Source organism: Watersipora subatra, chromosome 11 (assembly GCF_963576615.1).
Source record: "Watersipora subatra chromosome 11, tzWatSuba1.1, whole genome shotgun sequence".
In the NCBI taxonomy this organism is placed as follows: Eukaryota; Metazoa; Bryozoa; class Gymnolaemata; order Cheilostomatida; family Watersiporidae; genus Watersipora; species Watersipora subatra.
The window spans coordinates 10,106,507-10,121,496 of record NC_088718.1 but is presented as its reverse complement, the minus strand read 5'-3'; the positions used below and the strand labels follow the sequence as shown (position 1 = coordinate 10,121,496).

The window sequence follows — 14,990 nt, the reverse complement described above, 5'->3', positions numbered from 1 at the left end:
ACAATTGGTGTGTCAAGGTCAATAGCAACTGTGGATGACTTCAAATTTATGCGAATTGCCATTTTGGTTTGTTACTCTATGATGTTCCGATTACTTTTTGGTACCATTAGCTCCATCTTTCAAGACCGACTTTTTCTATGACAAAAATTTTCTCTACAGGGTTGATCTCTTAAAGTTATTAATTTATTTCTGTCTACCTCTGCTAGTGCGATGCTTGCTTTGAGCTATATTTTTACTAATATAATGTGGTCGACCTTTTGTTGATCAAACTATATTGGTGTCAAGGACTGACACTTATTAAGCTGGTGCTGTAACGATTCGTAATTGCGGATCAAGAGACCTTAGTCTTTTTTTCAAACTTGCACAAGACAAGCTGCACCATATTTCAAGTATAGAGTTACTCCCGCTGGAAGGGCTAAACACTGGTCAGATACCCTTCGATTTTTTTTCTATCGTATAAAAGTAGCATTATTTTTTCACCAGCTCTTTCCAAAACTGGAGACCCTTTCTTTTTTTTAATCATGGTTATGAATGTTAGGTGAGTGTCAGCATTGCTGCCTCATATACAAAAGAGTCAAGGTTTACCCCAGATTTCTTCCCCAAATGATCCACAGTAAAAAGCTATCCTCGAAATATCTTTTTACATTTGAGATATCTTTACGTTTACCCCAGGACCATTTATCAAGCCAAAAAGAACTAAAGGCGGTTATGAACAAGGCTTTGCTCTAGCTCCCGACACCAGATCGGTAAAATGCTGCATAGCCTACTATGTTTAACCCATCTATGTCTGCCGTCATTGACGGAATAAGACGTGGAATTGACCAATCATATATTTTGATAGTGCAAAAAATACAAGAATAATGGTGGTGTATTCTGTTCTCCCAAAGAATCGGGTTTAACAAATGGAATGGATATCGACGTTTTATTTCATTGGCTATAGAGGTGACCCATTTTGTACAGTCAGAGTTTGAGTTGGTGTAAAGGGTTTTAAAAACTTATTTAAAATCGTAAAGTGTCTCGTAGCCATTCTAACTTTCTCAGTGGAACCGTGGAAATCGCCGGACAAATTGTCCTGATGTTAAAACACATTAACACTTTATTGTGCCCACAACCAAACTGATTGTTTCCTGATCGTATCACCTAACAACACTATACACCTGTTCAAGTGCCCTAAACATGATAACTGCTACTGTAGACAGCCCTATTCATATTTTCATCCTATGTAAATATTTTCCTATGCATAACATCATTGTAATGACAGATTGGAAACCCTGATCAGCATCAAATTTTGACAGTGTAGGCCTATTACATTTAGGCCTGTTGGCCTGGGGCTATGGCAGTCACATGTGAAAGGTTAAGCACAGCTCGTCTCACGTCATGTTTGCTAGCATCTCCTGATTTTTGGCGCATGTATCTAACCCCTGCCTCGCGATGCATAACTCTCAGCAGGGTTTCATAGCTTGTGGTCTAATGAGCAAATCATAAGAAATCTTTAATCGAAAAAGTCACTTTCGTTTTCCCTATCAGGTTTCGCTCGCCTTTGTTTAGGAAAGGTTATTTCATGCCTACAGCGCTGACTGCTTGCTGAACATCAGAATAAAATTGCTAGGTTTTCTATTCACTATGTTTCTATGACGCGGCTAATCCCAGAGTTTTTGTCATCCGCAAGTGTTTGTCATCCACAAAATGTAAACCTGCGAGTGAAATGAGCTTTACTACTCGCAAAATTTTATCGAATGTTTTATGCTAGCAAAAGATGGAACGGCACTTGCGAATGATGCGCAAAAAAATGCTGTGTCGCTGTGACCGCTAGCTTAGAATTCTTTTTTTTAACAAGCACCGGCGTTGATCCGTAACATATGAAGGTTCATTGAAACGCTTATCGTACGATTACTCAACGTGGGCACAGTTCTAAATCCACATCATCTGCACAATGGAGACACGGTGGTTGTTTGATAGATGTAACTATCAACAAATTCAATTGCATGGCATGTCATCCTTTTCATGAAATGAAAAAAGACTGTTACAGCTATTTCGCCATTATTTTAAATTCAAATGAGTGCTGATTTGAGACTTACATTTAAGAATTTATTGTTGTCATCTGTTCAGTTGCAGACTTAATGTTGCAGGATACGACAGCAAGCAGTAAGATTCATCTGCCCATGTTTCACGCTTCTGAAGCCAAGGAAACAAAAAAGAGCGGGTAAGTTGTTTTTTGCATCTGTTCATCTCACTCATATCTATTCTATGGCTGAAACATCGATATATTATCACCGCGGTAAAAGATATTTGTAGCTTTTACTATGATAAGAGCCGCGTTTTCTATCCGTCTATCCAAAGCCACTGTTGAAGGTTGGAAAAAAGTTTGCACTGTCCAGAATATGAACTCATGATATTCAGCTCAGTATACTGACACTATCACCCGCACCAATTGACTGCTTTTTGGAATAGTTGTGCATACACTTATTCTCTGTGCTTTAACGGCATACCCGACTGCGGTTTATCGGTGTGGTTTTACAGCACACTAGACTACCAGTTTACTAGTAGAAGTGACATGACAGATGTAAGCAAGGCTTTAAGGTTTGCCCTTCCCAAATCAGTTGGTAATTGACAGGTTGTTGATTATGCTTTTCGAGAAATTGCTGGACCACAGGCTTCAAAATGAGGGTATCATTATTTTATTTCATATGCCAGTAGGTTCATGTGCAACATGGCAAAGAACTTACCAAGCAAAGATGCATAAATGCAGTTTTATGCTAGTCATGACGTTTTTTTGAACTTTAACTGCTGTGCCAAATGGTTTTCAATCAGATGCCTTGTCTACTATGCCGAATTATCTCGGATGGCATTTCAGAAGTAACGTTTGTTATGTGCCTTTGTCAAGTTGAATACAGCCACTCAGATTTATTGCGTACACTGCCAGTAACTTCCTGTAAATAATTATGCAAAGTAATAATAAATGTAATCAAATTGATTTGCTACTATTTAGCCTGTGCATCGATCAACTATCAGAAATTATATTGTTATTCCAACCAGCCATGTTTGCTGATTCATGGCAAATTCGGTGCTTTGCTAAGTTCCTTACCATTCGTTTTGGCTTTTACCTACACAAAAGCTCCAAGCATAGGTTCCAGGAATTTTGCTGATTCCTTCAGGTAGGTGGAAGTTTCTCAAATCATAAAAAATCTCGTGAAATGCCATTTGTTTTATGAAAAGGTTTGAGCTACAGATATTCCATGCTTTGGCTTGTTTATGTAGAGGAAGCGGCTGAATTGCTTAATGTGTCAGTTGTGTTGTAAGATTCCCTATGGTACATTGATGTACGAGGTCTGATCCAAAAGTTCCCGGAATGGAGTTGTATACTCGTGCATATTCGCACGATGGAAAAACCCATTGCAGCGTTGGCTGAAAAACACCTTTGGAGTGGTGTCACAAAATTTCAGGTTGCTATGAAAACGCGTTCTCATGTGAGCCGATGATATGTCAAGGTCTGTCAGATGCTTTCGTCAAATAAAAAAAAAAATTGTTATATCTAATAAACCAGAACAGCGCATTTGCATTAAATTTTGTGTGAAATTAAGGAAAACAAGGATATTATGACCTTTGAAATAAAGTTTAGATCATTCCTGAAAGCTTCCTTAAAATCATTGCAAGCGTGCATCCTGAGCTCTTTTTGGTCATCAGTTAGCAAGCTCGACATGAACTTTCCTACGACTCATGTAAATTGTTAAAAAAATCATTTCAAATGTTTAAATTGTCAGTTAAAACTTTTTGAACAGTTCCAAAACTAAATCTAGTCTCTCCAGATATCTCTAATGGTTAAACGTCGATCTGGCATGACTAGTGACCTCACACTGTCAATTTACGACCAGGTTCTTGGCGACGCTGGTCTGCCAGACCTCGCGTCATGTTCAGTGCTGTCTCTACCTTCACATAAACGTTTGTACCACTCAAAAATTTGTGTTTTCTTTAGAGCAGCATCTCCAAAAGCAATAGTTGACATTTCAACTGTCTGAGTACTTGTTTTCCCTGATTTCACACAAAATTTAATGCAAATACGTGTTCCGATTGATTAAACATGGGGATAAATTTGTTAAAAAATCGACGGAAGCACCGGACAGACCTTTACATATCATTGGCTCCCATGAGAACGCGTTGTCATAACAACCTGAAATTTTGTGACAACACTCCGGAGGTGTTTCCCAGCAAACGCTGCAATGGGTTTTTCCATCGTGCGAATATGCACGAGTATACAACTCCATTCCGGGAACTTTTGGATCAGACCTCGCATGTCTCTATTAGCAAAAGCATAACCTTCATCTTGTGATAAAAAATCTCATCAAGGTGAAACAACTCTGACTCTGAACTCTCATGTAAAATCGTTCGAGTTCCCAAATCGAAGTATAGTCTTGATTATATTCCAAAGAGCTGTCATTTTTGTCTGACACGCTCATAGATTCCATCATGACCATTTTTGACACTGTAAATATGTTATCGTTGTATGTTCAATATCTACAGCCAGACTTTTAACCCGCTGTTATAGTTATCAGTTTTCTTTAAATGATTCTGAGTGGTCGACTTATGGATAGTTCACCTGCAGCTTTATCTCGACAAACCTTGTTTGCTGAATTCATTTAAAATATTCCTATAAAATTTATGAAATTTAATTACACGAATTTTCATGCTGTATTAGCTAAACTGTGGTTATATCTGGACTTGGAGATAAACTTCACAACATTTTAGTAGCTTTTATCAAAAAATTTTATCAAATGTTTTTCTTATTTGTGACTGTTTTTTGATATTTAAGGTGATCTGACTCCAAGAATGCTTCGAGATTAGAATTGAAAAAACTTTATCACGGTTAAAACGCTTAGACTCAAGTGAAAACATACATATGACGTCTATAGTTGCGTTTCGGCGAAGAGACTGCCAGAATTTCGACGTGTAACTCTGCAACTTGAATGCAATAGCCAATAATCAATAGCCAATAATCACTAGCAAAAGAGACAGGCAGCCATGCAATTACATAGTGACATAATTTCGTCCATTTTTTTTCAAGGCGTCTTAACGTTTCAATCGTTGTGACGATTTACATCATGAAATATCTATCAGTCAGATCACCTCAAACATCAAAAACAATTGTAAATGTTAGAAAAATTCTGATATTATCTGGTGAAATCTACTGAAATTTTGTGCAAGCTCATCTTTAAGATAATTTGATGGGTATCTAGTTACGTCGCATGAGCCTTCTGTGATGAATTCGTTTCAAACAGAACTTGTTGCAGTTGCTATTGGCTAGCTTTTAGTAGCTGTAGTCGTGACTGGCGTAGTAGTACCATGAGTAACTAATAACTTGTTAGCTGTGAGTGGAGTAGTAGTGTAGAATTGTATACACGTAGACAGGAATAACAACAGTAATATAGTATTTTTAAAGAACCGAGAAATAACATTCTACGTTGTCACAAAAATTGCTGCAAAGACTAGATTCATACATAATCGGTCAACAGGCTACGCGTACAGCTTTCTAGTTTGGAGTTATCTTATCTAAACCTTCATTACGAACTTTTGTATGACAGGAAGCGAAGATCTGATCGTAAATGCTCTTAACTTATCAAACTGTTATTCTCATCCAACAGAGTCAGGTTGTTAAAGATGCACTTGCACAAAACTTCTATAGATTTCATAAGAAAGTACCGGCATTTTCTATCATTTTAGATTGTTTTTGACATTTGAGGTGATCTGACTGCCAGGATGTTTATAGATTAATATCGATAAAATTTGATCGTGGTTAATACACTCGGATCAAGCAAAAGTACGATTATGACTTCTATAGTTGCAAAGAGGCTGACAGAATAGCGACACGTAATGCCGCAACTTGAACACAATAGCCGCTGTCAGCCATAGCAACGATAGCAACTAGTGATGTCATTTCACAGGTATATTTCTTCTGGGCGTTCTGACTATGACCGAGTTTTTTCGATTTCAATCTCGAAGCATTTCGGAAGTCGGATTACCTCAAACATAAAAAATAATCGCAAATGACAGAAAAATACCGATACTTTCTGATACAATCTACTAAAAAATTTAGTGTAAGTTTATCTTCAAGGCTTTTAAAAGGCTACATACTCTAGCTGATAATGGGCAATGTTATAGGAGCATCTTAATTATTGCAGTTGTCTGGCACATTAAGACATTAGGGCTAGTAAGTATAGTATACATAGTGTAATCACCATAATCTATGTAGTTTCCGGAATCCATATCTGCCAATAGCAAATAAGATTAAAATGGCTCTCGTGTTTGCGACTGATATCAGCTATCGTTATCCAAACATCTGTTCTCAAAGGTTGGACTCAAAATTCTGTTTTGATAGTTTCATGTGTGTTTAGTTTATGGCTAGTTTGTTGATAAATATTTGATGGTCAATTATGCTCAGGAAGTTCTGCGTCTCAAGTGACAAACTTGCACTGTTTATTGTCAATGTTTATAGTCAGGAGATTTAGCTTTTGATTTATGTCTTCAGGAGTTGCCTTATCTTTTAGCATCCTTTGAGGACCTGCTCATGAGGCTGTTCTTGCTGGTTATATCGAGCACCAAATGGTGTTGGCTCTTCAAACATTTGTTTGCTACGATTAAATTATCTCTATCGCCAACAAAAAAAAGCTTTGCTATAGCAAACACGTCATCAAGCTGCAAGCCTTAGCAATAGGAAATTTTTTTAAAGTCAATGAGTTTTTTGCTTCCCTTGACTTCAGGCCTGATAAAGCAGTTATAGATTAACATTTTCGGCTCACTGCTGCATTCATAAATTATCCATGCATAACATATTTGATATAATATATAATTTATATAATATAATAAATAATTTATATTATATTCCAGGTTGGAGTATCATAGCTGCAATCTTTAAATCTTTGTCACAATAGCAAAATTTAGGTTTTCTCTTTCTAATATGCAGAGGAATGCTGAATGAATTCTGAGACGAATCCACCAGCATTGAGGCTGGTACTACTACTGCTGGTGAATACCAGTGCGATGTTTGCGTGTCAAACTTTGTAGCGATTAGCTAGCAGATTCTCAGCCAGTATGTTTTAAAGATGAAATCCAAAAATTCACTGAAAGAGAATAATTGCATTTATAATAAAAGTTTAATATAACTGAAGGAATATAACACAGTGCGGATGCAAAGTGTTTGGAAAATTAAATTATTACAAATTTTTACAAAGTATTTTTCTGATAGTTTCTACCTCCGACCTGCTTTGTAGAGCAATAGTTTTAAGGCTAGTAATACCAGCTTTTTGCAATGTTTCCTATTTTGCCCTTTGTGTGATTTATTCTTGATTTGAGTAAGGAAATATTTCCACTTAGATGACTTAGTCTTACATCTGGTTGGCCTGGTAGACTGGTCTGCTACCAATAATTCCTGCGGCCTTTTATGGTCATTGCAAACCCAACCTGGTGTTCACTAGTTGGGTTTGCAATTCTATAGAAGGCAAGGCCGCCCGCGTCTCTAAACCACTAGGACACTAGTGACATTGTTTGAAAGTATTTGATAACTTTAAATTTCTTTTTTCCGGTGATCTGTCACAAAATACTAGGTTGATATTTGATGTATCGCTTGCTAAATTTTTGAGGGGGCATTTCAGCAATCTTCAGCGACAGTAAGGTTATATTTTTGTTGTGTATTTTTAGAATTGTTTGAATTACTACAAAATCGTATCCATAAATTTTGGCGTACAAGCCTTTCTGGCTTATAAGTCGAGGTCTAAAGTTTGGTTTTAAAAACCTGCTTTTGACATGTACCTGCCATATAAGTCGACCCCTTCTCTGGCTCAAACTGTTTGTTCGCTAAACCTGGTTCTGAAATATACCTGCCGTATGTCAATCCTTTCAAGTCGGCTAAATCGTTTGATAGCTAATAGTTCAGTCGGCATCAGAGGCGGGCGATGCGTAGCTGAAGAAATGGCATTAAAAACGCCATCGAAAGAAATACCCATGTTTTGTTGTGTCGTCCCCAATACATACAACAATTAACAAAAGAACGAGATATGACAGTTCTAGCGAAGACCTCAAGGCATAACAATCGTTCCTCATCGTTCTCATCAATAGAATGAAACTACCACCTTTGATGATATGTACACAGCCAAGTTATGCCGTAAGTGATTTCTGTCAGGAATCTTGACTCATATACAAGGAAAAGGATGGACGGATGATAGTGGATGTGTCAAATGCATTACTGAAATGTGGGTTTGTAGGCTGATACCAGAAAAAACATTAAGTTCGAAAAAAAGCATGGTATTTCTGAAGATAATCCTAGTGATGGCAATTCGAACAGTGAAGAATGGTACTTGATGTTTAATCCATCTCATGTTGGATAGGATTAATAATATTTTGCTATTTTACAAATAAATCCCTATATGTCATATCAAGTAATTTTGATTTGTGATGGGTTTTTTGAAGTTGAATTTAACTAACATTTGTGTCATGAAAATATGACTGCCGTGCTTTTGATTGCCGTTTCAAGCTTAAAAATACGTCAAAGACGTATTTTTAAGCTTGAAACTTGGTGTCAAATTTTTGACGTTCGCCAGAATTTACGGTATATCAATAAATCCCACTGTGTGTTAGTGTGTCTCGGTTAGTCTGCCTAAACACTATGCATTTCCACATTTTTCATCCGATTTTCATGGGAATTCACAAACATATTCTCTGTTCTGTCTGACAAGTGACTTAAATATTTGTTTTAAAATTCCGTCTGGTACCTGCTGACTATCTGGTTGAGAATAAAAGAAATTTAGGGCATCACCAGGTTTACTGCCAGTTGATACTACAAATCGAGCATTAACAAAAATCATGTCGTAAATGCTTGTTCAGGTTGCTTGCTAGCTTGTGGTCTGACCAGCTCCCTTTTATTGCAGGGCCTTCAAGGTGCATAACTCAGGCACCACCTTCTATTTCCGAAGCAAGACAGACGAGGAGAAGTATGAGTGGATCAACCACCTGTCGTTAGCTGCCATCCAATACCAGTCTAGCCCTGCCAGCTCCGGTGTTGACAGCTCTGGTGTCGACAGCTCCTACAGCACTGGCACGAGTCAAGGATACTCTGACGAAAATGAGACTGACAGCTCAAGCGTTTGCGACGACGTCTGTGAGTAGTCGAACATTTCTTTGTTCTAGCTGGTAGATACATTTTAATTAATACTCTCACTAAATTATTTGTAATGCTTGTGAGTGGCTGAGCTGACATCATAAGCGACAAGGCTTGAAGTATTCAAAATTTCACAAAGTGTCAGCTGGTTTAGTCGGTGACTTGACGTGCTTCTTTGCAAGCAAGAGGAAAGGCCTCCAATGAACGGATCGTATCGTTGATTTATATTTGGGCCGTGCGCACTACAACATGTTCAACATCGTTGGCGTGGATGAAAGATTTGATGGTGTGATAAGATATCCTCATAGCCGATTTCTGTTCACCAGTAATTAGTGGCTATCACCTGCTTAGTTTATCTGCTGACGCATCTTCATGTTCCTCGAGGACTCATCTAGCTGCCATGAGGTGCTGTTCTTACAATAATTAAAGCAGCATGCTGTCTTGATAATATCGTCTTTTGACTAGCACTTTCGTATATTTTTTCTATTTATGATGTTCACACTCATGGTCTCTAAGGACTGCATCAGTGTCCCGTGATGGACGGAATCACTCTTTGCGTGTTCACTAAATCTTGCTTTCTATGAATATATAACCCAAGTTTATTGTGATCAACAAGACTTGTGTACATCCTAGTTTATCCATATTAAAATTTCCTTCAAACGTTATGCTCGTTCGAGTTTTGTGGCGGAAAAAAACAAACTACAGTAGATGGCCTTAAAGCATAAATAATCTGTTACGGAGATGTTTACGCTATAGGAATTTTACATTATATTTCTGAATAATTGTACAGCCACTTATTCTCTGCGCTTTATTGTCATACCTGGCAATCTCTCATGACAGATAGAGATACCAAGTGTGATGGGAGAAAACAATATTTTCTGAGATTATGTTGTTATTCTAATCGAATTTGAAAACTTGCACCGACCTGACACTCCGCTACATGGAATTCTTTCTGTAATACGATGCAAAAACATTATGTATTCCTTACATTCAATGGAATTTACGTGGAAAGAGGTTTACGTTATAATGGCGTCTACTATACCTTGACTTGATAATACTGATATCGGCACGCTGATGGCAAGGCATATATGTCTAATGAGTTGAACAGAGATGGATCGAGGGTAAATTTGTGTCCCAGCAAATTATTTTTAGCTTGTTTTTGTATTCATGAGCCACAAGGGATACTGACAGTCATGTTTCACATCTTTACATTGTGTTGACATTTCCACATTAATTTGGAAATCTTGGTATTCGTAAAATTTGATGTAACTTGCAAGCAGGATCATGATGGCGGCTATTGGTGCTGTAGTGAAGTTGGATTATTTCTCTCCTTATAGGCACGCGTGAATTTGGATCCTTTTAGCTTGCATTTCTGCTCTATGGCAAGATATAAAAACAAAAAAGCTGGCAGTTTAGTTTACTTCTTTTCTATCGTTATAAAAATGTAGTGAACACCATTCCATATTACACAAGCTTTTATTGTGTAACAAGTTTTTTGCTTGCCTCTGTACGCATAGGCCTCTGACATGCGTGTACATGCTACCAAGGGCTATTACAGCGCATTTTCTCACTTTCAGTGGGAGCTGATTCTCTATTTACATGACTCATCAAAATTAGTGCTAGTTCATAGTTCCGTCTAGTAATTGGCCACTTGCCAAAACAATCATCACGGAAGTGGTGATTGTTTTGGCAAGTAGCCAATTAATTTTACCCACTGGCATGTTTACATTTGTCACCTGACTGAAAAGGTCTTGCCTTCCGGTGGTGGAGTCGTTTGGACAGAAATCTTACTATCACTATGTTTCCATGATGCGCAGTGCTTCGGAGTTGCGCTATCTCCGAATCATGGAAACGGCGTCTTCGCACTGAAATCACTGCGCACTGATCAGTGCGAAGCCAGTGCAAATTCGCAGCAAGGAAACAGCGACTGCGCAGTGGCTGCGCATAGCTCTCATGCCGTGGAGACAGATTTTTCGATGGCAATAAACTAGTACAAAGGTTGTTCTGCTAATCTTGTTTTTTCACTATTCTTCCGATCTTCTTTCACATAAATTTAATTATAGTCTGCATTCACGAGGATGATAAGGTGATTACTTTCCTGGACTTTGTTATCGATGCCAACACTTCGAAAAATAGGTGGCAAGTCCTAAATTAACGTTTAAATAATATATTACTTGAAAATACTTATTAAAAATGTATTACTATGTAAAAAGTGTGTTAAGGTTTGTAAAACCTTGTGAATGTGTATTGTAAATAAAAGTATAATGACGACAGAATAATAAAAAAAGACTGTTTATGACGTTCGGTATCCGTGATCGATTCTATTTCTCCATCAGGCGATTCAATTTATACAATTTCTCTTCTCTGGCTAATTTGCGGTATTTGCTGAAAACCACTGCGCAGCATGGAAACGTACAATCCCCTCGACTTCGGAGGGGGCTGCTTCGCAGTACTGCGCACCATGGAAACATAGTGTATGTATCTGGTTTACTAGATTCAAGAGAAGTTCCCAGTTAGTTGCGCGTGGTCAGTTTTTGCTGCGTTATGAGCTGATTGCCAAATGTCTGTTTCAGCTCAAGTCACCTTGCGTACATCAAAGTGTAAGTCATCCTCGTCAAACATTTACACTTCGGCCAAGTTAAAGACACACTTGGAAGGTAACAAAGATTTGCGTAGGATGGTGACTTCCATTAGAGACGCAGACCTTGACCTCATCGGAGCTGACAGGGAGACGCGGAGACAATCACAGCTTAGAAAGTCACTTGCTCATGCGACTGTGACACGAAAAAATTCGATGAGAAATAAAAAGCTTGGTGCACTGCGTAGAAAGCAGGTATGAGGCTAGGTATTAAATTGGTATATCTCGAATCAAGGCTTGTGTACTCCTGATTGGGGAGATAACTCCAATTCAAAGTAGTGGGCAAGAAGTGTTTGAGTGAAACTGCATTGTTATACACCCACGCACCCGCACATACATACACACACACACACACACATATATATATATATATACAAGAGAGTGGCTGTGATCTAGTGATCTAGAGCAGGTGGCAGGTGACCTGCAAACAACAGGTCAGGGTTCAATACCCAAAACAGGTCACTGATGGTGACAGGAATGACATCCACCCTTAAATAGCCCTCTGCAACTGGTCATATCTCCAGTCAACAAGGTTCTCTCGTCACTGGGCTAAGAAAAGTCTAACCAAGATCACAGAGACATTGTTTGTGAAACAAGGTTCTTAAAAACACCACATGTGGTCAATCTTCAAGGGATTGCTTACATAAACCTTAAATTTGGTGAAGTAGCAATATGTTTACATGCTCCAATGGGTATTGTTGCTAGATATGTATTACAGCTGATAGAGTTGAAGGCCTTGCAGTAGGGGGCATGGGTTCAAGTCCCAACTGTGCCACCTCTGCATTTTACATAGTCGTCTCATTCCTATTTAAATACTTGCCTCTGTTTCCAAAGAAGCAGCAGCTGGGTCATCCATGACTTTTTTACACCAGTTTTCTTTACACGGCAGGCGTTGCTGCAAGGATTGGAACAAGAGCTCACAGATATATCCGCCTTGCTCGATCAACCTACACACTCAAATCTTGAAGAATTCCTCTCTAGATACCATGGATATCAGGATGAGCTCCATGTTGATCAGGGGGAGCTGCATTCAGAATCATCTTTTGACGCTGACGAAAGCAGCAGCGCTAGAAGCTCCAACGATGCTGACCATATGCTCACATCCATCGACTCCACACAGACGGTCAGACCAATAGATGTGGAAGTTTCGTCGATTACATCGAGCGGACCTTCAGATCGACACACTCTGACTCCAGAGACCCTGTCAGAGTTAGAGAACTTATCTTTAGGTCAGAGACAGGCAGCGTGTCCCAGCCCCTCTCGGCTTGCTAAAGATTCTGTGTTCAGTAAAAAGAAGTTTAAGCAAACACAAACTTCTCTTTAGCAAACAGTGTGTTTTTTTTATTTTTTATGAGATTTTATAGTTTAATACTTTGTTAATCATAATTACAGATTGCGATATACCTCTTTTTTGTGTATCGGTAGGACTATCCAAATCATCTATTAATGCCATTTGTTTTACTGATATTATTTTGGCGCAATCAGCAGGACTGGCTTGACCTTTGCATCGACGATCACGCAGCAATCAGTCAACATTTTATGTATCAAAATTCTGTGGGTTGTCTCCTCATTTAGTAGAAAAGGTATGTCTATGACCTGTTCATTCCTACGCAAAAAAGTATTTTTGGTAGTGTTATCAAATATATGAAAATTTTTCCGAGGTGGTTTTTAAGCGTATGATTTGCTTGCCGTCTTTAGGGAGTTAATTGATAGTAACAATAAAACAATACTAATAATAAAATAGGAAAAATAAACACTATTTAGTGTGCAGTAATGCAGAAGCGGCTGTGGTTCCGTGGTTAGTACGCTGGCATTCAATCAGTAGGTTAGCGGTTCGAATCGTAGAAGGGTCATTGGTGGTGCTAGGAGTTGCATCCAGCTATAATTGCTTTTGGGACAAATCTTATGAGCAAATGGTCACAATATATCGTACACTAGAAGATTGGTGGCGACCCCTAAACGAATAAATTCGAAGGAAAACGTATGCAGTTAAGCCTCGAAACTGAATGATTAAAGATGAGACATTTTCACAAAACTTTATTTGACAATTAAATTTGTCAGTAAATACTGAGAAGAAGAAAGGCTTCATAGGTTTTCTTTAGGCATTTCAAGCCGACCTATATGGCTGACAGAACTTCCATTATAACTACATGTATGTATACAAATCTCAGTGTCTGTCATCTGTGATTCGGTCTAGTCAGCTATAGCTATTAAAACCTTGGTATGAAGAATCCGTACCACAGAAGATTTGATCGCGAAAACCTCCCTATTACCAGCCAATAAACTAACCAATTGAGCTATGCGAGATGCATTGGATTGTTTGGGTGATATGAGTGGCTATCTAGGTTAAAATACTCATAGCGACTCTGCATTATGTTACGGCGCAACGCCACAAGCCGTAAAGCTTGCTCTCACGGCTCTTGTTAGTAAGTTTAGCAATATGGATACTAGCTTGCTCAAATTAGCCATTGGCAATGTGCCATGCTAATTGCAAGTGGCAGGCAACTACATTACCTGCCACTGTTTATAAGATGTTTTAATACCTGTGCAACGCCGGAAATTCCACTAGTGTAGGTATAAAATATAAAGAACCGATCATGTAACTTAAGAATTTTATTTTCAAAAAGAATCTTTTCGATAAAATATAGTGCATGGCATTGTATAATGTTTAAAATGCTACTTTGAAAAATATATTTGAAGCCAAAATGCTTGTTGTGTAAGATTACAACTTACATGTATAATAGTCCAGAACATTCTTATAAGTGCTGGTGGTCCATGGCCTGTAATATATCGAGATCTGATGGCTTGAAGGGTCACTCTTGTCAGTCTTCTTCTTCTGAGCGTTTCAACTGCGATCAAGTTTTGTCAACTTTAATCTTTAAACACGCTGGCAGTCAGATCACCTCAAACAACAAACGATTTCTCAAATAATAGAAAAGTATCAGTTCTGATAAAATATTCCACTTGAGCAACCCTTCAAAGAGTTATTCCATCATGTCATAGCTTCCATGAAAAATGCAGGAGACATCAACAGTAATCATGGCTGTGTTTTGTGGCCCACAGTACAGTTTAGCCTCCATTAATTCCTTCTGACTCTCCTCTGAGCACTTCTTCAGGTGATTGTCACTTTGGTCAGGCGACTTGCAATAAAAATCGTTTTTTTGAAAAGGCCAAATTAGGAATGACACCACAAAGAGCTAGTATAGT

The 14,990-nt window shown here is 38.3% G+C and overlaps 1 protein-coding gene across 1 annotated transcript in view; it reads left to right on the top strand.

The window, feature by feature from the left end:
* Window positions 1-13,518, top strand: part of LOC137408475 (interactor protein for cytohesin exchange factors 1-like) — a 35,647-nt gene extending 22,129 nt beyond the window's left edge. Inside the window, exons 4-7 of the mRNA XM_068095015.1 lie at window positions 2,130-2,203; window positions 8,916-9,145; window positions 11,719-11,978; window positions 12,673-13,518. Coding sequence (XP_067951116.1) covers window positions 2,130-2,203; window positions 8,916-9,145; window positions 11,719-11,978; window positions 12,673-13,107 — 999 coding nt within the window. The 3' untranslated portion in view covers window positions 13,108-13,518. The remainder of the gene's footprint in view (window positions 1-2,129; window positions 2,204-8,915; window positions 9,146-11,718; window positions 11,979-12,672) is intronic.
* Window positions 13,519-14,990: the final 1,472 nt, after the last annotated feature.